This window comes from Apis laboriosa, unplaced genomic scaffold (assembly GCF_014066325.1).
Source record: "Apis laboriosa isolate Shangri-la unplaced genomic scaffold, ASM1406632v1 scaffold9_cov152, whole genome shotgun sequence".
NCBI classification, from domain to species: domain Eukaryota; kingdom Metazoa; phylum Arthropoda; class Insecta; order Hymenoptera; family Apidae; genus Apis; species Apis laboriosa.
In genome coordinates, this window is record NW_025224966.1 from 716,110 (window position 1) to 739,202 (window position 23,093).

Here is a 23,093-nt window from a genome sequence, read left to right on the forward strand (position 1 = left end):
TATAATTTAAGTATCTAAAAACAATGCTTCGTATTCCAGTTACATCTATTTACTACTTCGAATTCCAGGTTTTATTTCATATCATCCAGGTAAGAAAGCGAAGTCGCCTTCACAAAAATTTCTCCCTGTTTTTTCTTTTTCTTTTTAATGAGTCCATTTATTCCATGCCTGCAATCAAATTATTACATAAATGAAATAGTAAAATAGATTAAAATATATTTGCTTATTTATAAATTTATAAATAAAAATGGAATAGTGTACAATACAAATTATATTATTATATTATATTCCATAATATATTATATTAACATAATTTTATAAAATATTCATAATATAAATATAAATAATCGATAAAAGATTTTATTCAATTCCTTTTTTTAATTTCAATTTTAATAATAACTATTCTAATTTTATGTATAATAATTTATATAACATACCGGATGTTGTTTATCTTGCACAGCATCTGGTATTCCCCATGCTGGTGGATCCATTTTATTTGTTTCATTCGGAGGAATTTCTGTCAATGTAGGCGTTCCAAATTGTCCTGGCAATAACGTTAATCCTGGCATTAGCGACAAAGTAGTTGCGCTTCCATTAGGAAAAGGTTGTTGTTGAGTATCAACGTGACCCTGCATATAAATTAAAATAAAATTATTAGATCTAAAATTAAATTTAAAAAACATGCAATATAAATTTAAAAGAAAATTTTTAAAAAATGAAAAAAATAGAAAAAAAATAAGGAGAAGTATGAAAAAAAAACATGAAAAGAGAAATGAATAAAAAATGAGTGTCAAAAAAAGTTTACCTGAAAAGAAGATTCCATCATTTGATGTAATTCAGCATCAACATTGGATATACGATTATAAGTAGCATTAGATCGAAACATTTGATGCCTATCTATTCCTGGCGCTAAACTTGCCCAAGATCCAACAAGTTTTTCATTGTTTAACATCCAATTGATGGAATCGGCATCACCACCAGGTCCCATCCCTGCTGTTGCATAATTTTTCCATGCTCTTTCTGTACCGATCGGTCGTGGTACCTTACGGTCCTCTATTTTAAGCTGATTCATTTCCTGAGCTACTTGTGCTGGCGAAGAAGGTGATATAGCTGGTGACCCACCATTTTCTAAGCTCGTAATTAAATCGATGCTTCCAGGTTGTGCGGTTATGTTTGCCAAATGATTGGAGAAACTAATTTGGCTTATCATTGGATCTTGATGGGGCGGGTAATTATTGTGCGGCGGAGCAAATGGCCAACGAGTTTGTCCATTGGTTGAGATTCCGGTATTTCCGGGAGTGGCTCGAGATGGTGCTTGATATTTTCCCAAAGGAAAATTTCCAAGCATTGCTAGATTATTAGATTGGATCGCGGACGGAGGGGGTGGTGGTACAGTAGCAAACATATTTGGATGCATTCCCGCCGCCGGCGAACCCGCATTAAACATTGTCACTTGAGGTTTGCTATTTAAATGTAGCGAACTAGAAAAATCAGGCGCTCTAGGATTTAATCTGGACATACTGACAGTAGTGTTCACCGAAGCAGATGGTGAAATTGTTTGTGTGAAATTTTGCATATGTGGATGAAAAGGTAAAAGTGGATGACCTTGCCCTTCATTCGGTACCATCTTTAGTAAACTTGAATTTACATTTGGATGTTCATAACCAATATTGTTTCCTTTAAATAAACCTACGTCCAACGTTGGTTGTGACGTAGAGGCTATCACATGCGGCTGATGAGTTGTTGTATTACGAGTTCCCGTCAATTCTCCTTGAAATACTGGCCTACTAAATTGTGCTCCCATAGCTGCTCCCATTTCTATATTTTGTTGAGGAATCACCGGTCGTGCTACTGCCAAACTACCAGGTGGTTTATTTGAAAGAGGATGTTCGCTGTAATTTCCGGATGACTGAAATTGCGGTGGTTGAATAGGATTATGGCCTGTATTTGATGATACGCCACCACTTCCTATACTAGTCACATTCGTGTTAGTTGTATTGTTTGATTTACTTGAAACGGGAGAACACATTGTTGTTCCTCGATATCCAGGAGCTTTTGAAGCATCTACCTATATGAACAATGAAAAAAAAAATTATTAAAATATCTATTAAAAATTATAAAATGTTTATTTTACAATTGTGATTATTAAATGAACAAGAGAAAAAAATAAAAAATGAAAGTATAATTAATAGCTAACCTGAGGAGGTACGTTGTCAATAAATTTAGATGAAGATGAACCCGAGATATTTACGGACACTCCACCACCTCCAGCTACAGTTGCAAAATTCATACCCTTTTGAGATTCATTTTCTCGGCCGCCCCACATTGACTGTTGCGTAACTTTAGTAAAAGTATCATTAAACAATGAATATTCAAGAGGTGTATTATTCGTCTGTTGTTGTTGTTGTTGTTGCTGCTGTTGCTGTTGCTCTTGAATTGTCGATGCAATTGGTGGCGAACTACGTGCTTGTTGTTGTTGCTGTTGCTGTTGCTGCTGTTGCTGCTGCTGTTGTTGTTGTTGCTGCTGTAATTGCTGTTGACACTGTGATGATATCGGGGGCGATGGACTAACTCGTATTGACGAGTTTGAACAAGTTGAAGTGACAGTACTTTCCGAACAGTATGCAACCACAGTGCTTGTTGCTGGCGAAACCGCCGCATTTGAGCCGGGAGAATAAGTAGATTTTCCAGAGTAATGAGAAACCATAGTTGGTGGAGCAGACAAAGTAGGCAGTGGTCGGCAGTGTTTTGGCGATGTATTGACTGCAGACTGTTGAGATGAAGTCTGAGCCATTGCCGCGGCTGTAGCTGATACAACAGTCACTGTATTTGCTTGCAACGATTTTTGTTTGTTTACCGTAGTATGAGTGGATTGCATGACGGTAGTAGATGTATGTGTTGAGGCAGTGATTTCAGATAATTTCGCTGCAAATGTTTGCGTAGTACTTGTCGTTACAATTTTAGTTGCTCGCCCAGCAGTCATAATTGCACTCGTATATGACATTGTCGTCTTTGTATTTGATGACGAAGCCATTTGAGCTGCTACAGCTTGGGCTCGTTTTTCAGCTACAACAAATATATATAAAACAATATATTAATCAAATATCTATTAATTAATTAATTATAATTAATTAATATATTTATTAATTAATTGAATATTTTTTTGCTGCGATTATCTGCAATTTCTTTATGTATATTAAGTTGATTAATATTATTAATAAAAAAAATTATAAAAAAAAAATAATTTGTTATTACCTGCAGCTACGAGTCTAGGTGCCGTTGCACGTGGTAAAGGTGTTGGAAATGCTCCAGCAAGTTTAATAGTAGATGATGATCGAAGTGGAATTAACTGATTAACGGTAGACACTCCAGATGTATAATTAGATTTATTAATTTGCGTGCTACTGGAACTAGACGTTAGACTTAGAGGTTTATTTATAGGACCCAACTTTGCTTTACTCGACTAAAATTAAAATATATTTAACAAATTAGGATATGAATCGACTATCTTTTAATCTTTCAAATTTTGCTATAATATATAAATTTTTCAAATATTTATATAATAATTTGATATAATAATTTGGTTGATCTTACAGCTACAGTAGATATTGTTTTATCCCAAGAAGAAGTTGTAACAACTGCCAATTTCGATTTTGGAAGCATTTGCAGTATGTCAACATCTGGATCCTTAATGAGAGCAGCTATTAATGTATGAGCTTGTTTTGTTGCATCAGATGATCCTCTAAAAGTAATAAAAACAAAAATTAAATAAACCATATATTATTCTAGATATAATATATCTAATAAAAATTAATAATAAAATATGCATACTTAATGGTAATAATTCGTTCACCCTGACATTTGCTTTGTTTTTCAACTTCAATATGTGCTCCTGTTGCACCTCTAATAGCATTTATATTACTTCCGCCTCTTCCAATAACTCGACTAATAGCATTTGGTGGAACAGATACTTTTTTTGAACGGAATGGTGAATTCATAAATCTTCCAGAATCATCAGATTGTCCCCTATTTCAGAAATTATTTTAAATTTTTATTTAATAATTATATTATTAATAATTATATCTCTATATATGATAATATAAGTTATAAGAATAATACCATTGATAATTTAAATAATATTTCTTACTTTCGTACAACTTCTTTCCAGCCTTCTTCGCGTTTACCACCCTGCTTAGGACTGGTTGTATTATTTGTCTTTGCAGAAGTATTTAATGCATCGCCATCATATTGATTATTATAAGATTTCTTGCCTTTACCAGGCACATACGTTTCATTACCAGTTGCTTCGAAGTCTTCTCTATCGGCAGGATGTCTCGACGATTCAAACACTAGTTGACTTTTCAATTTTCGTTCATTACAGTTTACAGTCGAAGACCTAGAACTCATTGTAATAGAAGTCGCAGATACAGATACTGTATTAGATGCATTATTTATAATTCTCCTGAAAAAATAAAAACATACAACAAATTAAAAAGTATTAAAAAAATTTATATATGTATTCAATTTGCAATAAATATTGTTTTTCATATCATCATTTTTCCAACTTACTTTTCGGACGCATTATTTTGAGATTTAGTAGGAGTAATAGAATTTTGTGATAAAGTAGTACTTTGCGTAACAACAGACTTTGGAGATCTTTGAGGAGACGTGTCTTTTTCATTATTAGTAGAATTATTAGTTTTCTTTTTCTTCTTTTCTTTCTTTTTCTCTCTAGCTTTGACATCATTACTACTGCAACTGCCTTGACTATTTGCATCAATTCCACTATCGCCCTCTTCTCTGTAAGGATCCTCTGGACTTCTATTAACCGGTGATGGCATACTATCCATTCTTTCACAACTATCTCCAGTTTCATGTTCACTATCATCCGCTCTATCGCATTCTTCATCTCCAGATTTCTTTCCATTTTCTTCCTTATCTTCATAATTTGTTTCATTTTTTTTGTATTCTTCATGTAATTTTCGTTTTTCTTCTTTTTTTTCAAGTTTCTTTTTTTTCTTTCGCTCTCGTCTACGAGCAGCCGCTGCTTTTTTCGATTCTTCTCTCGTTTTCTCCATATCAAGTTCTTCCAATAAAATCGTTGCATTTTTATTTGCTTTTGCTGCTTGAGTTTCTTTTGCTGCTCGAATAACTTTCACACATTCTTGACATTTTTCTAGGAGCTCCTTGTCACTGACAGTAGCTATATACCTTGTCATTTCTTGATCACTTGGAAATTGAGTAACATGATTTACCATCCATTTAACAACTTTAATGTGTCCTTTACGAAAAGCGGCCATCAAACAAGAAACCTACAAATTAATAAGATAAAATATATATATATAAGATATATATTAATAAAACTGATCAATCATAGAGTGCATAACATAGTTGAACCATAACAATAGCGTTGGCTAAATGTCGTCAAATAAAAACGAACAAATCCAAACAATATAGAAAGTTTGTTAAATAATATAGTTTATTATTCATGATATAATGCAATATAATTTTTTATCGATAAAAAAATATTTGTAATATTCAACTGATTTTTTTCGACATATTATTTGAATTTTCGTGTTTGATCGGTGACATATATGGCTTAAGTTACATGTTCCGTGATTGGTGTTTTTTTATTAATCATTCGTTAACAAAGATGTTAACAAAGAAAGTTTTTGCAAAAAAATGTTGTTTGAAATTACTTCAGCAATCTCTAGTTAATGTTTCCATATTTTTGGCACATCCTATATATATATATATATATATATATATGGTATATGTATCCAATCATTATGTTATAGATATATATACTCAAATTTTTATATACCTTTCGATTGTCTTGTGAATCGATATCTGCTCCAGCATGGTACAATAAATCAACAACATTTAAATGCCCACCATTTGCCGCTAACCATAATGGACTATTTCCCTTCTTGTTTTTTACTTCAACTTGCGTACCTCTATGAGATTCAAAAAGATGAGTTAAAATTACAAATATAGAAACAATATCAAAAAATAAAATAAACAAATATTACCTTGACAATAATAATTCTACAAAACGGCAGTGTCCTTTATCAGCAGCAATGGTGAGAGCAGTATCGCGAGATGATGGAACAGGAGTAGCATTAACGTCAGCTCCTTTAGTTAATAAAACTCGCCCAACTTCTACATATCCTCCACTAGCTGCTTCCATCAATGGTGTTAAGCCGGTCTAAAATTTTAATAAAATTTATATGAACACTGTATAAAATATATATATATATATATAAATGCTCTATATGTGTATATATTTTAGATTATGTAAATATATTTCAATATTATATATTTATGATTTAAAATTATATTAAATTTTTTTCATAATAACAAAATATCATTAATTTTCATAAATCAAAACACTTTGAAGAAAATGAAAAATAAAATAATATAGTTTTTTATATTTCATACTACATTTTAAAATTTTTATATTTCAAAATTTTTATATTTTTAAAATTTTTATATTTTATATATAACATATATTATAGAAACCCATCTATGTGTTTATTTTTACATATTTTATACAAAGAAAAGATTTAATATACATATTTAAATATATTTATAAACAAATATATATGTGTGTACGTGTACTGTTTTATCTCTTTTCTTATTTTTTTTTTCATCTTTTTTTCTTTCTTTATATATATATATATATATATATATATATATAAAAATAAGAAGAGATAAAACAGTACATGCATACACATACATATTTGTTTATACCTTAGCTCGATGTTCTACGTTAGCTTTTCGATCGAGGAGAAGACTAACAACTTCATGTCTTCCTTGGAAACATGCCAATGTTAGCGCCGTATTACGATTAGTTTCAATTTGAGCATTTATATCACTGCCCATATCTAATAATAATTTCACTGCCGCTGCAATAAATATTATAAATATATTTAATTCTAGACTTAACACAATAATGTTTACATTTGTAAACATAATAATATTTTATTTTATAATATGTGTTATTTTATAATTTATTATTTTATAATGAACATACCAACATGACCATTCATAGCAGCAAGCATGAGTGGAGAAATACCTAATTTCGAACCAGTTCGGGAATTAATTTCAGCACCATGACTAAGGAGAAGCTTTATTATATTAACATAACCACCGGATGCTGCAAGACTCAAGGGTGTGTAATCAGAAACATTACGATGCTCCTTATTAGCACCCCGATTAAGTAGAAGCTCTACCACTTCGTATCTACCACCACTACAGGCAAGAGACAGAGGTGTATCCTTAGTACGTTCAGATTGAGCTTCTATATCAGCTCCATGATTCAAAAGAATTTCTACCACTTTTTGATGTCCTGCTGTTGCTGCCAAAATAAGTGGAGTAAATCCCTTTTTATCTCTGTGTTCTGTAAAATATGAGATACAAATTTATAAAAATTTATGAAAAAAATTTATATTCTTAAAATTTATTTTATACTTTATTTACAACATATATATTATGATGTTATTCTTATACCTATATCTGCACCACGGCTTAACAAAAGTTCAACAAGTTCTTCATGACCACCAGCACATGCTAAAGTCAAAGCTGTATCATGATTACTGTCTGTTTCAGAATCCACATCCATACAAGAAAATGGTGCAGGTGGTACTTGACTAGTAGCATAACTACCAACTGTAGGAACACCTGTTGTGTACTGACCAGCGACTAAATAATAAAATTTTATTAAAAACTCGATAATTTTCAAATATTAAAATATTTATATTATTAAAAAATGATATATTTTTCTTTCTTTTTGTTCGTATTTATAAATTCATATAATTGAATGTAATAAGAAAAATCTTATACCTGTTGTTGGATCCAATTGATAATTTTGGCTGGGGAAATTAGGGGTCTGCTGTTGGGTATTGGCAGTTTGTTGTTGTTGACAAGATGGTTGTTGAGATAAAAGTGGATATTTTCCTTTCTTTCCTTTACCGGTTGTAGGTGCTGTATAAACTTGCTTCTTATCTGAAGAAACAATAGTAGCAGCTGTTGTAGTTGCTGGTGCTTGAGTTTGAGTAGCCACTTGAACTTGATTAGTACTGCAAGCTGTTGATTGAGTATAACCATTTGTTTGATAGGATATACTATCTATTATTCCTCTTGCTTCACTTACAGCCGGTAAAGCTTGTGTGGGAAATGCTAACCACAAATAAATATTAAGATTTCATATTTTTACATATTTTTGAAATTATATATGCGTATATATATATATATATACATATGTGTGTGTCTTACTTATCTGAGATGCTAATAACTGCGATTGAAAATGGCATCGAAGACCAGCAAGATATCCATCTTGATAATCTTTTAATGCATCTTTATAAGGTTGGTTCTGTAGAGGTTGCGTACCAGTTAACTGTAAATCTGCTGATATATCAGCTTGTATCTGAACACCAGCACTAGTTACTTGAAGTGAAGGCAAAGTTGGTAGCACAGGATTGGTAAAATATTCTTGAGAAGTATAAGGACTGGTTGTTTGTTGAACTATTTGCGTGGTTTGCAAATGTTGTTGTTGCTGTTGTTGTTGCTGTTGCTGCTGTTGTTGTTGCGGCTGCTGAGAATCCTTACCATTTGTCACTTCTAATCTTTTCAGTTCGAGTTTTTCTTGATCTTCTGTCGCTACTTAATAAAAATAACATATACAATTTGATATGTGAAGAATTGAGAAAAGAAATAAAATAAAATCTTTTTTAAATATTTACCATCAACAGTATCGTCAAAGCTAATAGATCGAAAAATTTCAAAAGCATCATCTAGAGGAATATGCGTGCCATCTTCTAATTTTATAACACTTTCACTTGTACAGAGAGCCTTTGCCTTTTGAGCAGCAGCAACAAAGGGACAAGCTCCATCTCGATGTAATCTTGCTAATTCAGGATCAGCCTGCTCCGTTAGATTTTGTTGAGTTGTTTGCTGCGCGTAATTTTTATATACATATGCATACATATTTATAAGTGTGTATATGCGTATACACACATTATCAGATAAGAAATAATTAGTGATTACCTGATCATGAAGATGATGAGTATGTGTAGGATGAAGATGTGACATTAACTGAGTGGGCATAAGTATATTATTCCCATTAGCAGTTACTATTCCAGTTTGTTGCTGTGATTGCGATTGCTGTTGTTGAGATTGCTGCTGTTGTGGTTGACCTTGTTGTTGTTGCGGTTGCGTTTGCTGTTGCTGTACCTAATCAGATGTCAATATATAATTTGATGTATGCATTAATGTCAATATGTTAGAACAGAAATGAAATAAATAAATTGAAATAAATAAATAAATGAAAATAAAAATAAAAAAAAAGATAAGAAAATAGAATGAAAAATAAAATAAAAAAGAACAAACCTGTACTTGATCCAACTGTAATTGCAATTGCTGATTAAGTTGTTGCAGTTGATGCACTTGTTGAACTTGATAAGTATGTTGTCGTTGTTTTTGCTGATATTGTTGCTGAAGACCAGCCATCAAATTAGCCTGTTGTTGCTGTTGTTGTTGTTGCTGTTGTTGCAATTTTCCAGCCATTACACTAGATGAAGCTTTCCGAATGTTCTTGCCTTCTTTTTTAGAGACCGGCTTTGCTTTCGGGCGATCACTTATAGCAGTACTCTGGCTAACATCACTACTTGTGGTAATAGGTTGAGAAACTGACATAACGGTAGGAGGCGTGGATATGCTTGGAGGACTCGGTGTAGTTGCTGAAGATGTATTTGAAGTAACTGATGGAACGGACGACGTAACAGGTATTGTCGCAAGAGAAAGGGGAGGAGAAGTAGGAAAAGTATTTGTCGTAGGAAAAGTTTCCGATATGGTTGGAGCTAAAGATAACTGAGCTTCTTGTGCAATTCGTTTTCCTCTAAGAAATGCATTATACAATGACATTGCCTGGCTAGTGCCTTGATGAGTTAATGAATTTCCGGACATGCCACTTGTACTGCAAACTAAACCTTTGAACCAAAATCATTGTTTAAAATATTTTGCATTTAACAGAAATTATAAGTAATAAAAATTAGAGAAGAAATTTCAATATATACCTGATGACAATGTATCTGGTTCATTAGAATCTTCCTGTTGCTGTTGTTGCTGCTGTGTTACAACAGGATTTTTTGCACTACAAAACCAATGTCCTGGACCCTTAATTTGAAGTTCTCTTTCTACCCTCTACAAATATTTATAGAATATTTCAAAAATATTAAAGAAAATGATTAATAATAAATTTTCGATTAATATACGTGTTTCAAATGATTAATACTTACTTGTAATTCTTCGAAAATTTGTTGTTTATGGAGAATTTGCTCTTGTCGAGTGTTTTTTCGACTTTCTGAGACATTCAATCCTGGTGTTGGCGCAGGAGCAGGACTAAGACTAATGTTAGGTTCTGAAAGATTAGTAAATCCTCCACTGCCTTTATCCAGAATATTGGTATCATCTTTAGTTGTTACAATTGATTCTCCTGCGGGTTGAGAACGGACTTGTTGCGCCTCTGCAGAAGTAAGACTCATATCTGGCATCATTGTTACAGATCGATTTTTTCTTAATAATGATTTTTGTGTATTATGTTTAGGTTGGAGATTTTGTGTTTGTGATTGATCTGCAGCATGTTGTTGCTGTTGTTGATGCGATTGGGGTTGGGTAGATGCATGTTGTTGATGGGGCACATGTTGTTGATGCGTAATATGCTGTTGTTGCTGTGGATGTGGTTGTTGTTGTTGTTGTTGTTGTTGTTGTTGTTGCTGCTGCTGCTGCTGCTGCTGCTGCTGTTGCTGCTGTTGTTGTTGTTGGGGAAGCAACATAGGTGTAGGTGTTGCATTATGCGGTGTACTCATCATAATACTGTGAGGATAATCCAACAAGAGTTGAACTACACTAGTATGTCCACCTTTTGCAGCTTCTATTAACATCGTAGAATTATCCTATAACAAAATTCAAAATTTTATTATAGTGATATTAAAAAATTTAATAGAAATTATTGTGCTGAGCTCAAAAGTTTGAAAAAAATGTGTATTTAAGTAATTAGAAAACTAATCTACTTTTGCTTAAAATAACCCTATGTATTTTCCCCTACTGAGAAAAATATTAATTTGATGAATAATAAAAAATAAGAACAAACAAAGAATTTTTTTTGTCTCTATGTCTTAAACCCGAGCTTCGCATATTATATAATACATACCTTCAATTTATGAAATGGATTAGCAGATTGTGCAAGTAACAGTTCTACAACTGCCAAATGCCCACCAGCACATGCTAGTGAAAGAGGAGTATGATCGTTATTCGTTGTTTGTCTATTAACATCTGCACGCTTTGATATAAGAAACTGAACTGTACAGAGGTGACCAGCTCTACATGCTTTCATTAGCGGTGTTCTTCCTCCTTCTGATTCGTGCTCCTATATATATTATATAAAATAAAAACAAATTTGTAAATATCATAAAATTATTGTAATCAATACATGCAATATTATTTGAATTTAAATAAGACATACTAAATCAGCACCAAATTGAAGTAGAAGATCCGCAACATCAGTATGACCATTTTCACAAGCATAAGTTAATGCAGTATCTCCTGTTTGTGTTTGAGCATGGACATCTGCTGCAGATTCAAGTAAATAACGAACAAGTTCTAAATGACCTTCCTGTGCAGCTTCCATTAGAGGAGTAGAAGCACCCAATTCGATGTCAGCTCCTGCTTTAATCAAAAAATCTGCGACTTCTAGAAAGCCACCACAACAAGCTAAAGTAAGCGCTGTTTCTTGTGTTTCCTCAGTTTGAGCATTGATGTTAGCCCCTATGTCAAAATATATACATTTTATTTAAAAATTCCTTTGCTAATTATATCTCAATTCATACAAAAAAAAAAGAAGAAAAGAATTTGATTACCTTGACTTAAAAGCAAAGCAACCATTTCTTCGTGACCTTCACGTGCTGCTTCCATTAATGGCGTATAACCTTCATCGTTTACTTCCTCGATATTTGCTCCTCGTTCGATCAAAAGCATAGCAAGATCGACGTGACCTCCACAAGCAGCCAAAGTTAATGGAGATTCAAAACTATCTGTTGGCATATTCACTTGCGCACCTGAATCTAAGAGCAAACGAGCTACTTCTACATGACCATCCATCGATGCTTCCATAAGGGCAGTGTGCATTTCATCAGTTTTGTGCTCCTGTATTATAAAGTGTTTCAATTTGTTATTCGATTTTACAAGAAAACATAATGATAAATAAATACCTGGTCTGCACCAGCTTCTAATAAGAAGCGAACCATTTCCAAATGTCCTTTATAACAGGCCAGTGTTAAAGCAGATTCTTTAAATTCATTGGAATGAGTATTAATTCCAGCGCCATGTTCCAACAAGATCTTAGCTACTGGAACATGTCCAGCACTAGCTGCTTCCATTAAAGGAGTATGACCATTTTCGTTATGATCTTCAACATTGGCACCTGCTTCTAATAATACTCGCACTACCTCCTCATGACCACCCGCACAGCCATACATAAGAGGTGTATTACCTAAATATATAAAAAAAATTTAACTTGTCTTAAGTATAATTTATAAATTAGTAAAATATTATTTTTTAAATTAAAATTATACTGATATTATATGAATATATGCTAATGATATAAATTATAAATATGAATATTTAAATTATGTTCCATACCTGAAGTAGATTGAGCATTAACATCAGCTCCATGAGCAATAAGCAAGCTTACAACATCTACATGCCCTGCACTGGCAGCCTCCATTAAAGGGGTACAATCCCCCTTTATACCACGATCCTCTACGTTTGCACTCATTGCCAAAAGTACCTATTTACATAAAACATTATTCAAATAAAACATTTATTGTAATTAATGATTATTTTATAATCCAAATATATTATGTATATTATATATATTATATACATTATACATATACAAATATATTATATATTATATATATCATTTTATTTTTCTACAATATCAGAATCATAAAAGGAAATCATAAAACTCAGATATAACTAGATCAAATAATGTTTTTATGTATATTTTCATTAATATATCATATTAAAATTATATATCATAATTAATATATCATAATACTTTCTAATAATTGTATTACATATTATATCATTTAGAAACATGAAACAAACATAAATATTAATTTCATGATAATAATAATATTCACTATATACAAATGTACATGAGAATATAAAGCAGTTAAATAAAATATCATTTAAATATATGCATGCATACGCACATTTATATATTTCAAGAAGTGTTGAAGTTAAAAAAAATAAAAGATCAAGTAGAATTCAAACCTGAGCAAGTTCGTAATATCCAGCTGAACAGGCGAGGGAGAGTAAACTCTCTCCCTCTTCTGTAGTTTCGTGAACACTGCGTCCTTCTGTTAATAATTTTTTAACAGTACCTACGTCCCCGTCAGTGCAAGCCTCTACAAGAGAGCGCTTTTCGTTTTGTGTGCGTGGATTATCGCTGCGCATACGAGTCAATGCAGCTGCTGCTTCATCTAATGCACAAGAAACACTAGATGTTATGCGACGGAGCACTTCGTGATCAGGTAAGTGCTTCCCATCGCCTGATGACAACTTGCCAATACCAGCTACTTCCAGTAATGATTCTAATCGAGCCTGAGTTTCGGGATCCACAGATCTTTCTGGATCTTCAGAAGTTAACAGAAGCTTGGATGACTCTAAATGATGACCTTCGTCTAATTCAACCTGATCAATTGCAAAACACTCCACCTGCAAATAACAAAACAATATTTCTTCCAAATATTTAATATTTAATTAATATTTAATTTAATGCAATTAATTCATATATAAGATTGAGTCTAATAAAAATGTAATAATATAATAAATTTTAATCTAACATAAATTTATATCATAGATTATATTAATTATTTTAATAAATTGAATATAATTAAGTTCAATTTTATTTTATATTGTAATATCTATTGTAGTATTTTTTTTTATTTTATAAATAAATAATGTAATTGCATTTTCTCACTATTCTATATTAATTTATTAAAATAATAATAAGAGTTTGCTTTAAATGCAATATAATATTAATATTAATATTCGTATATATAATAATAATATTAATATTATATATTATTAATATCAATTTTATTTTATACTTACACATAAATTAAACTGATTATATAAAAAATTATATACTTAAAACTAAAATTTTGTTTCACTTCTTATCTTAACAGAAAAAATATGAAATTATAAAAATTAACCCAAAGATTGCTGAGTCATTTTTCTTGAATATATTCATTTTTCATATTTTTTATAATTGACTTGTAAAATAAACTTTGAAAATTACTAAATTAAATAGATCAATCATATATTTTATCAATATGAAGAATTAATCTTTTATGCAACGAATATTTATGATTAATGTTTAGCGATTATTGCATTATTTGAGGTTATTGTATAACACAAAATCCCTTTCACCTTATCAAAAGAAAAAAAAAAAAAGGTAAAGCGAGGGAAAAAAGATAAAAAAATGAAGGAGAAATTATATACAAATATACAAGAAACTTTCTGAAAAATTGTAGTAAAAACAAATATTGTTGTAAAAAAGTATTTATTAAACATGGAGGAAAAATAAGCAATGGAAATACAGTTAAAGTTTTGCGAAGTATGGAAATTATATAAATAGGAAAAGAAATGTCCTTGTAATATGCGAAATACTAATTTCAAATCATACTTCTTTTAATGTTTTTAAAAATAAATTATAATTCCTAGATCATTTAAATTATAGTACGTACATCTCGTGTAGAGGTCATATCCTCTTGCGCGACGAGTGGAAACCAATGAGACATAAACGTAAATCAGAATGTAGGTGAAAGTATTTTGTTCTTGTAAGTGATTAAAACGGCTTGCTACTGAACACAAAGGCATAAGAACAATGTGCAGCCATTCCAAGAAGGACGAAACTGACACTTCCTTACTATACTCTTTGCTTGCGTACTAAACGCGTTCCGTTTGTTTTATCGAAATCAAAGTAAGGAGAAAACGTCGAGTATTCACTAATCGTGTGAGCACACGTCGTACTAACCAATATAATTGTTCGCACAAAAAATTTGTGAAAAAAAAAAAGAACTCCGTATAAGAACCGCTGGTAGAATATAGAATAATATGGTGGCTCTGCTCTCTACAATTTCCACGCCACGAACATGAGCGACATAGGAGAGCCGAGTAGCCGGCAGGTACAGGAGCAAGGATAGAGTTGAAATCTCGATGACAGTATAACAGGAAGAGTTAAGTGTTACAATAAGGTAAGAAATACACCTATGAACGTATAAAGAAGGTAAAGAAACGACCAAGCAGACAAACAGGCTCACGAACTCGCACGAATACGCGAGAAACGCGGCCGAAGAGAACTCCGCTGGGTGGCGCACAACGTAGTGCAAGCGGACGTAAAATAGCTCTACACATATACAGGTATGTGTATAGTAAGAGGCATATGCGAAAGTTCGCGCGGGCGAACGTACTACATGCAGAATTACTAGTTCAATGAAAAGTGTATATATACGTGCGCGCGCGCGTATATGTATATATATTATGTATATATGTATAAACATATATATATAAACATCTACTTGTATAAATATATACACGGACGTACACGTGCGTGCGCACGCGCTTGATTATGCAGTGCAGTTAACCGGAATGCTTTATTCAGCATTTGCACATATACGTTTGTAAGGTACGCGAGATTTTAAAAATAAAATAAATTAAAAATTATACAAACGTTCTAATCGCTAATAATATTATATTTTATATAATTTCATTTAAATCAATATCAAATACTTGATGAGTCAATAAATTAAAAAAAAAACTATAGAAAATAGATCACGAAGTAGAAATTCAAGAAAATGAAGTATATTTTAAAAAATAAAAAACTGCATGATTTTTTTTCCAAACTACAATACATTATGACGTTCCCTTATGTATTAACGCATAGATTACGATTATATAACATTTCTGCGTAAATTTATCTTTCTTTCTTTATTTTTCTGTTAAAAAAATTATATAAAATTTGTTTTATATCAATAATTAGCTTAGCGAAAGTATTACCTGATCATATGCTCGGAATTAAATTTAAATTTTGCAAAAAGACAGTTAAATTTTTTTTACACTACTTTTTTAATTTTATAAATCATTCATTGATTTTTAACTACCAACATATTCTTGGTTACAAAACACTAGTTAATTTTGCTATTGTTTTCTACATGACAATACATGTTAGGTTATAATTTCATAACTTTTAATAGGTATAGTTTCAAGTCGTAGTTCAAGTAGTTTTTTTTTAAATATTATTTATTATAGTATAAATACAAAATATATAAAAAAAAAATGAATACATGAATTGATGTTAAAAAATAATATGCACAATAATCGATCATTTTTTACTACATTTACTTCTTAAAGTACTTATATCATAATAAAGTATCTATATGGATTTGCAATAAAATTAGATGTCAAACAAGATTAACATTGATTCCAATAGATTTCATCAAAATTTGATATATACGTATATATATATATATATATATACTATGACGTATGTATTATACATACGTATACAAATAAATACAGAAGAGAAACAGGGAAGAGCGAAAGCAAATATATAAGAGAGAAGAGAAAAGATGGGAGGGGGATAGTAACTGGATGGACGACAGAAGCGACAGCAAGTTCATGCGTGTGCGTAAATTCGTACATGCGTGCGTTCAACCTCTCATCGCACAAATATCTTATTCACGATGTGGCATATATTTTTGACATGGTTTACCTCTGAAACACTGTCCTCTTCGCTCTCCGACGAGTCTGCCATAAAGCGAGGCTGCAGTTCGGAGAAGGTTTCGGTCTCTGACTTCGTAGGGCTGGAATTCGAAGACTGGGGAGTCGACGACGTCTTTCCAATGTCGTGGTGAACGCTTGCTGATTTCTCGTGCTTCTGACTATCCGAGGTCGTTCCTTGTGCTACATTCTGCATCTTTACCTTCCAGATGAATCATATGATACTAAGGTATCGTTCCCGTGTTACAAAACACACACAGAACACTTGCTTTTCGACAATAATCTTGAGCACGATCGCCGTCATTCACGTAAGCTAACACCCGCCATTTCTACTATGGCCGACAACCTCCCGGATGCCTCTTCGACCATCTATATGATTGCATACGATTCGACATGCCATCTTTCGTTTTCCGTGGCGGGTAATTTCAATTTGCTTCTTCATTTCTTATTTAATTAGTATATAAGAGTATATATTATTATCATTTCTTTATTCATGCAAATTAATATGTTTGTTTCCAACGAAAATGATATAAGATATAGATAATTGTTGATAAATAATTGATACAAATTAAAAACGGAAAAAAATGAGGATAAAAGGATAAAATAAGAGGATAATAATTTTTAAAAATGGTAATGTATCAATTTAAGTACATTTAATCTAATTATGTATATATAATAATTTTTTTATTTAATAATAAAATAATATTGGGAAAAAATGTATTATTTATTTATAAATATTACTAACAATAAATTTTATAATTATTTTATAAAAAACATTCAATATCAATTTCTAATATAGAACAAGGTGTATTTAATTCAAATTTTGAAATTACATCTGGATGTAGAACTCCCATTTTACCAATTACTCTGTTATAACATAATATTTCCGCGCAACGATGAGGAAAAAAAGTAGGATCTAAAAAAAATTATATGAACTTAAAAATAGATAATAACTTGTTAAAATATAAATAAATTATGCTTTTTTATATTTTTATATTTTTTTTATAATAATTTTTCAAGTTACCGTCGACGGCACGAAGATAATATCCATTTTTCGTTTCATTATCATTCCATGGTACTTCTAATATTTGTAATATTCTATCCAGTAAACCATGAATTAGTTCAAAACCATCAGATTTATTACAATATATTGCGCATAAATGCCGATTATTACGTGCACCAACTTCCATATTATTATCTTTTAATATAATATCAGATACTTCAAATAATTTGTGAGGAAGTGGCATCTTTTTATTTGCAGCTAATGTTTTCAATAATCCTGGTATCAAAGTGGTACGTGCAACCTATAATATTATTATATTGATTTTATATCTAGAATGAAATTTTAATTTTTAATAAAATTCATGTATATACCTGAAATTCTAATGTTTTAGGATTCAATATATGAACAGCTGGTACGTTTATCAAATTATGACCTAATTTATTTGATATATCTTCACGTGAACACTAAGAAAAAATTATTTAATTAATTATAATGGTTCATATAACTTATATAGTTATTAAAAAAAAATTTATACTAATGAGAAAGTCAATGCTTCTGTGAATCCAGCATAAGCCAATTCTGTACGAAGTTGATCGGATAGTTTATTAAGTGGACACTATATTTAAAATATAAACATAATATTTAGAAAATGTTTTATATTAAAATTTTATAAATTTGAAAATCTATGAATTTTTTATTATTACCTCTTCCGCTATAGTAAATAAATATGGTATAGTTTTCTGAATTTTGTTATATCCATATGCTATAGCAATATCTTCATAAATATCACACGCATGCAATACATCATGTCTTGTAGGTGGCACTTCAATGATTAATTTATTATCATTTTTGATAGATGTTTTTAAAGACATTCTAGAAAGCAGGTTAACTAATTCTTCTGCAGTTTGTTTTATACCAATATATTTCATTGCTTTCTCACAATCAATTTCTATAGTTCGATATTTTAAATCAGGATAATAAAAAACTTGTCCATTAGGATACAAGACTTCCACCATTTCTATTGTATATTTTGTTTTACAGTATTGACTAAAAGCACAAACTATGGTATTTAATGCTACTTTTGCCTAAAGATATTCAAAATTTTAGTATATCAGTTCATTTTTTATTATATATATATAATATTAATTTATTAATTTTTAATTATTATTTCAATATTAATTTTTCATATACCTTTGTTAAATCTATTGCAGTACATTCTATTAATATATTTTTAGTATCAAGTGTAATCTTTGAATGATCTCCATTGATGATAGGTGGAAAGGATAAAATGATTCCATTACTGTCTTCTACCACAGGATAAAATGGATTATCTTTTATAATGTGTAAATATTGTTTTAATTGTGCATGATTCTGAAAGAAAAATAAAATCTAAATTGTTTATCAAAATCATTAAGATTTAAAAATACTTACACTATATAAATTCATAATTTCTTCTGCTGTATATTCTTTATCTTGATTAAGTGGCTTAAAACAAATATTAGTTGGTAATCTTGCATCATATAAAAATGGACCTTTAATAGTATCTAAATCATGAGTTCCAATTGATACTAAAGTTCTTTTTCTGCCTATATTTTGATGTAATTTTTCTTGAAGATCAATGAAGCTATTATAAGAATCCTCTGTAAATGTAACATCACGTAATATAGCTGCAACAATGTGTCCTCGAACTTCTAAGCACTAAAACACAATTTAATTTTTTATTGATTAATAAAAATTTAATTTTTCAATAACAAAAATTAATAACATAATTATTATACCTGTTTTGTCATTATAATTTTTTCTGTATTTGTATTAGGAAGTATTGCCATATATTGTGGTATATCAACTCTATACAAAAAAATTTTCTGAATATATAAATCTTATTTATAAATATAATAAATATAAATACAAGTTTACAAATCTCAAAGAAATTCATGTTTTTAATATAATCTATTGCAATCTATCTTTAATAATTGAAATAATTAAAATAATAATGAATTTATATCTTATGTAATATGATATGTAATATAGAAAGAATAACATAGTTTGTTAAAGATAATCAACAAATTACATATTAAATATATATACTGATTTAAAAATATAAGAAGTCCAAGGGTTAAACCCTCTAAGCATAATAAATCGTATCTGTTTGCTGGTATATCAATTTTATATATAACTTCCTCTAATTCTTGTCTATTATGATTTAAATGTTGTTCTTTTGATATAATTTGTTTTTCTGTTACCTAAAAAGTTTAATCAAAATTCTTTCATATATTAATATAATAAAATATATTATAATAACATAATTTTCAAAAATATCAATATATTTAATACAATTTAATAATATATGTTATACATACCACTTCATCTAATTCTAAACCAAACTTGAAACATAAATCCTGAAAGTCGATATCCGCTAAAATTGTATTAGATATATTATTTCATATAAAAAAGATTATACTAGTAAATATTTATTCAAAATAATTTTAAATATGGAAAAACAACATAACATTTTAATATTTTCAACTTACAATATGTTTTACCAAGGATTTTAAATAATAAGTCACGTTTGATGTTAATAGTAGGCATTTTTATATATACACTTTTGATAATAATCTGATACTAATATAATAAAATGAAATGAATTTATTTAAATTATTTTATTTTAATAAAAACTTTCTACAAATTTTAAATATTAGAAAATATTACAATAATCACTATTAAGTAATTGAGATTGATGTTTAGAAAAAGAATTAAAGGTTAGAATGAATGTATAACATTATTGTAAATAGAGAGCAGCATTGTAGATGTATCATAAGTTAAGGTTAGGTATTTCTTCTCTAATGATTTAATTTTACATTTATGTTTGTAGATTTAAATTAATTTTATAATTTTGTTAATATAACAAGTTAATAATTATTCGTTAATGTTTATATAGAAAAACACTATTTTTTATATGAATTTATATATATTATATATTATTTTTAATATATTATTATATAATTTTAATTATACATTATTATATATTTATTCAAATATAATTATATATTTTACATTAATATATAAACAAATAAAAATTATTATAATAATGTATATAATGTATATATAATATATATTGAAGTGGTCCAATTATATTATTAAGACAAGAAAAAATATTATTATTCGAGTATGAAATTTTATTTTTTAAAAAATAATTGTAAAAAGTTGCAAAAAATTATAATTTGTTTTAAATAAATTATACATTATTTTTTATATTTACAATAAAAAAACTAACTAACAAAACATTATATTGAAAATATATTATAAATAAATATTTTTTAGAACATAATAAAAGATAATTTTCATAATGAATCAATCAATTCCTTAATGAAATAATCATACTGAAAAAAAGAAACAGATTTTTTTTTTTAATAAAAATTTTATACAAATGTTTTTAAATTTTCAAAAGCTTACCCATATAAATAATAAAAAAACAATAAAAGATAAAATGTAAGTTTACTCCATCCTTCCCTTTGATGAACTTTAAGAGTTTGAACATTCATTATACTAGTTGGGTCATAAATTCCTGGTTTAGACATAATAGGTCTATGATAATATTGCCATAAGTGATATATTATTAATGGAATATTTAGAAATAATGAAAGCCACTGTCCACTACTTAAAAATAAAATGTTGATTAAAATATGTAATCCATATTCTGGAATAATTAGCTAAAATACACATATATGATTTAACTATAATTATAATTTATCATTTTTTATTATTTTCATACAAATAGTATTTATATAAAAAGCTAATTTCAGAATCTTACCGAATTTAAATTATTACATTGTTCAATGGGATTTTTATAACCAGTTTTTAATTCATCAAATGCAGCAACCTGAAAAATATAATATTTTTAACAAAAATCATTTTCATTCCTTATATCTAGAATGCTAAGGTTAACAATAATTCATATAGAACAATTATATACATATTTTTATTTATTATTTTATTTTAAAAGTAATCATTATGGCTTGGCTTAGCACGTACGTGAAATATTGTAAAAATTATTAAAAATGCATCAACAATTAAAGCTACGATATATGAAAAAGCAATCAAAGTGAACGCCATTATAATAACTATACATGATAGTATTTAATTTAATTTAATAAATATACATAAATTGATTTTTGAACAAAGAATGGAATTATAAATAAATATAATATGAGTTATTTGTAATATTATAATATTTATTATATTATACTAACTTATTTTCTTAAAATGTTAATATTTCTTGATAAAATGTTATCGGTTTGTTACTATCGTGGAATATTTTTTTATATATTTTTGTTCATAAATTGAATTAATGGAATGCAATTTCATTAATACAGAATGTAATTTTATGATCAGAATTATCAATTAAGATTATTAAACAAATTTATAATAATGTAATTTTTTATTATGATAAAAAATATTTTAAAATTTTTCAAAATATTTCGTATATTATATTTATAAGATTTACATTATTAGAAAATATATTTTTGTTTTTAATTATATTATCTTGTTCACCCATAAGTGAATAAACTATATCAAAAATATATAAATATAAAATGAAGAAAAATAAATTTACGAATAATATTAAATTTATATAATGAAATAATTTAAAATTTATAGAATAATATAATTGAATCAATAATTTGAATCTTAAGGATAAAACAAAAATGCTCGAATTATGAATTTTAGGAAAGAAAGGTTATATTTTATATATAAAAATTTAATATTTTTATATATAATATAATATAATATAATATAATATATTTTTTCAATTAAAAAAATTGGAAGAAAAATCAAAAATTTTCTTATTTTAAAGTATCTAAACAATATTTTTACATTTGAAAAAAAAAAAAAAACAATACCGAATGGTTATTGATAGGTTATGATATATGTATATATTTTGATCATGTATTTTATATTTATGATTGTCTTATATATTTCAAATTACAAAAAGATATAAAGTGAAAATTTTATTTATATATTATATATACAAATAGAAACTTCAATTTAGATAGTAGATAACAAGATATTCTGAATTTAAATTATAAAAATAAAATAATTCGAAAAAAAATTTATATAAGATTTCTAGATTTCACAATGAAGATTTTCGAGCTATACAGGCTCGATATTTAGAATTATGAATATTAATTAGATTTATTTTAATATCTAATACATGCATTATTTAATAAATATATTTACACAG

General features: G+C 28.7%; 3 protein-coding genes across 8 annotated transcripts; all 3 read right to left on the minus strand.

Annotated features, from left to right (window-relative positions):
* Positions 1–27: 27 nt before the first annotated feature.
* On the minus strand, positions 28–17,444 carry LOC122719973 (ankyrin repeat domain-containing protein 17). Of its 5 annotated transcripts, XM_043946303.1 has the most exons (29): positions 16,844–17,444; positions 13,632–13,782; positions 13,339–13,547; positions 12,700–12,847; positions 12,270–12,550; positions 11,919–12,204; positions 11,525–11,826; positions 11,213–11,428; positions 10,299–10,955; positions 10,077–10,203; positions 9,391–9,989; positions 9,049–9,234; positions 8,745–8,955; positions 8,278–8,664; positions 7,846–8,181; positions 7,513–7,704; positions 7,037–7,402; positions 6,754–6,908; positions 6,033–6,208; positions 5,825–5,957; positions 4,570–5,312; positions 4,148–4,462; positions 3,832–4,026; positions 3,595–3,742; positions 3,256–3,463; positions 2,198–3,066; positions 806–2,068; positions 438–629; positions 28–168 (listed from the first exon to the last, which is right to left on the minus strand). In XM_043946303.1, the coding sequence occupies exons 1-29, from the start codon at positions 17,045–17,047 to the stop codon at positions 145–147; spliced, it is 9,279 nt and encodes a 3,092-aa protein (XP_043802238.1). In that variant the 5' UTR covers positions 17,048–17,444; the 3' UTR covers positions 28–144. The 5 variants fall into 5 exon arrangements, with proteins under 5 accessions (XP_043802238.1, XP_043802236.1, XP_043802235.1 ...); XM_043946301.1 differs by having other exon boundaries at positions 8,745–8,925; positions 13,339–13,782; XM_043946300.1 differs by having other exon boundaries at positions 8,278–8,661; positions 13,339–13,782.
* A 118-nt stretch (positions 17,445–17,562) lies between these two features.
* On the minus strand, positions 17,563–20,624 carry LOC122719987 (phenylalanine--tRNA ligase beta subunit). Of its 2 annotated transcripts, XM_043946352.1 has the most exons (11): positions 20,386–20,624; positions 20,215–20,270; positions 19,943–20,097; positions 19,633–19,702; positions 19,286–19,552; positions 19,046–19,225; positions 18,559–18,939; positions 18,390–18,470; positions 18,226–18,318; positions 17,876–18,155; positions 17,563–17,767 (listed from the first exon to the last, which is right to left on the minus strand). In XM_043946352.1, exons 1-11 carry the CDS (start codon positions 20,441–20,443, stop codon positions 17,616–17,618), a joined length of 1,773 nt encoding a protein of 590 aa, XP_043802287.1. In that variant the 5' UTR covers positions 20,444–20,624; the 3' UTR covers positions 17,563–17,615. The 2 variants fall into 2 exon arrangements, with proteins under 2 accessions (XP_043802287.1, XP_043802288.1); XM_043946353.1 differs by lacking the exons at positions 19,943–20,097; positions 20,386–20,624 and having other exon boundaries at positions 20,215–20,377.
* A 679-nt stretch (positions 20,625–21,303) lies between these two features.
* On the minus strand, positions 21,304–21,980 carry LOC122720008 (protein cornichon). Its single transcript, XM_043946385.1, has 3 exons — positions 21,887–21,980; positions 21,666–21,734; positions 21,304–21,564 (listed from the first exon to the last, which is right to left on the minus strand). The coding sequence occupies exons 1-3, from the start codon at positions 21,965–21,967 to the stop codon at positions 21,304–21,306; spliced, it is 411 nt and encodes a 136-aa protein (XP_043802320.1). The 5' UTR covers positions 21,968–21,980.
* Positions 21,981–23,093: the final 1,113 nt, after the last annotated feature.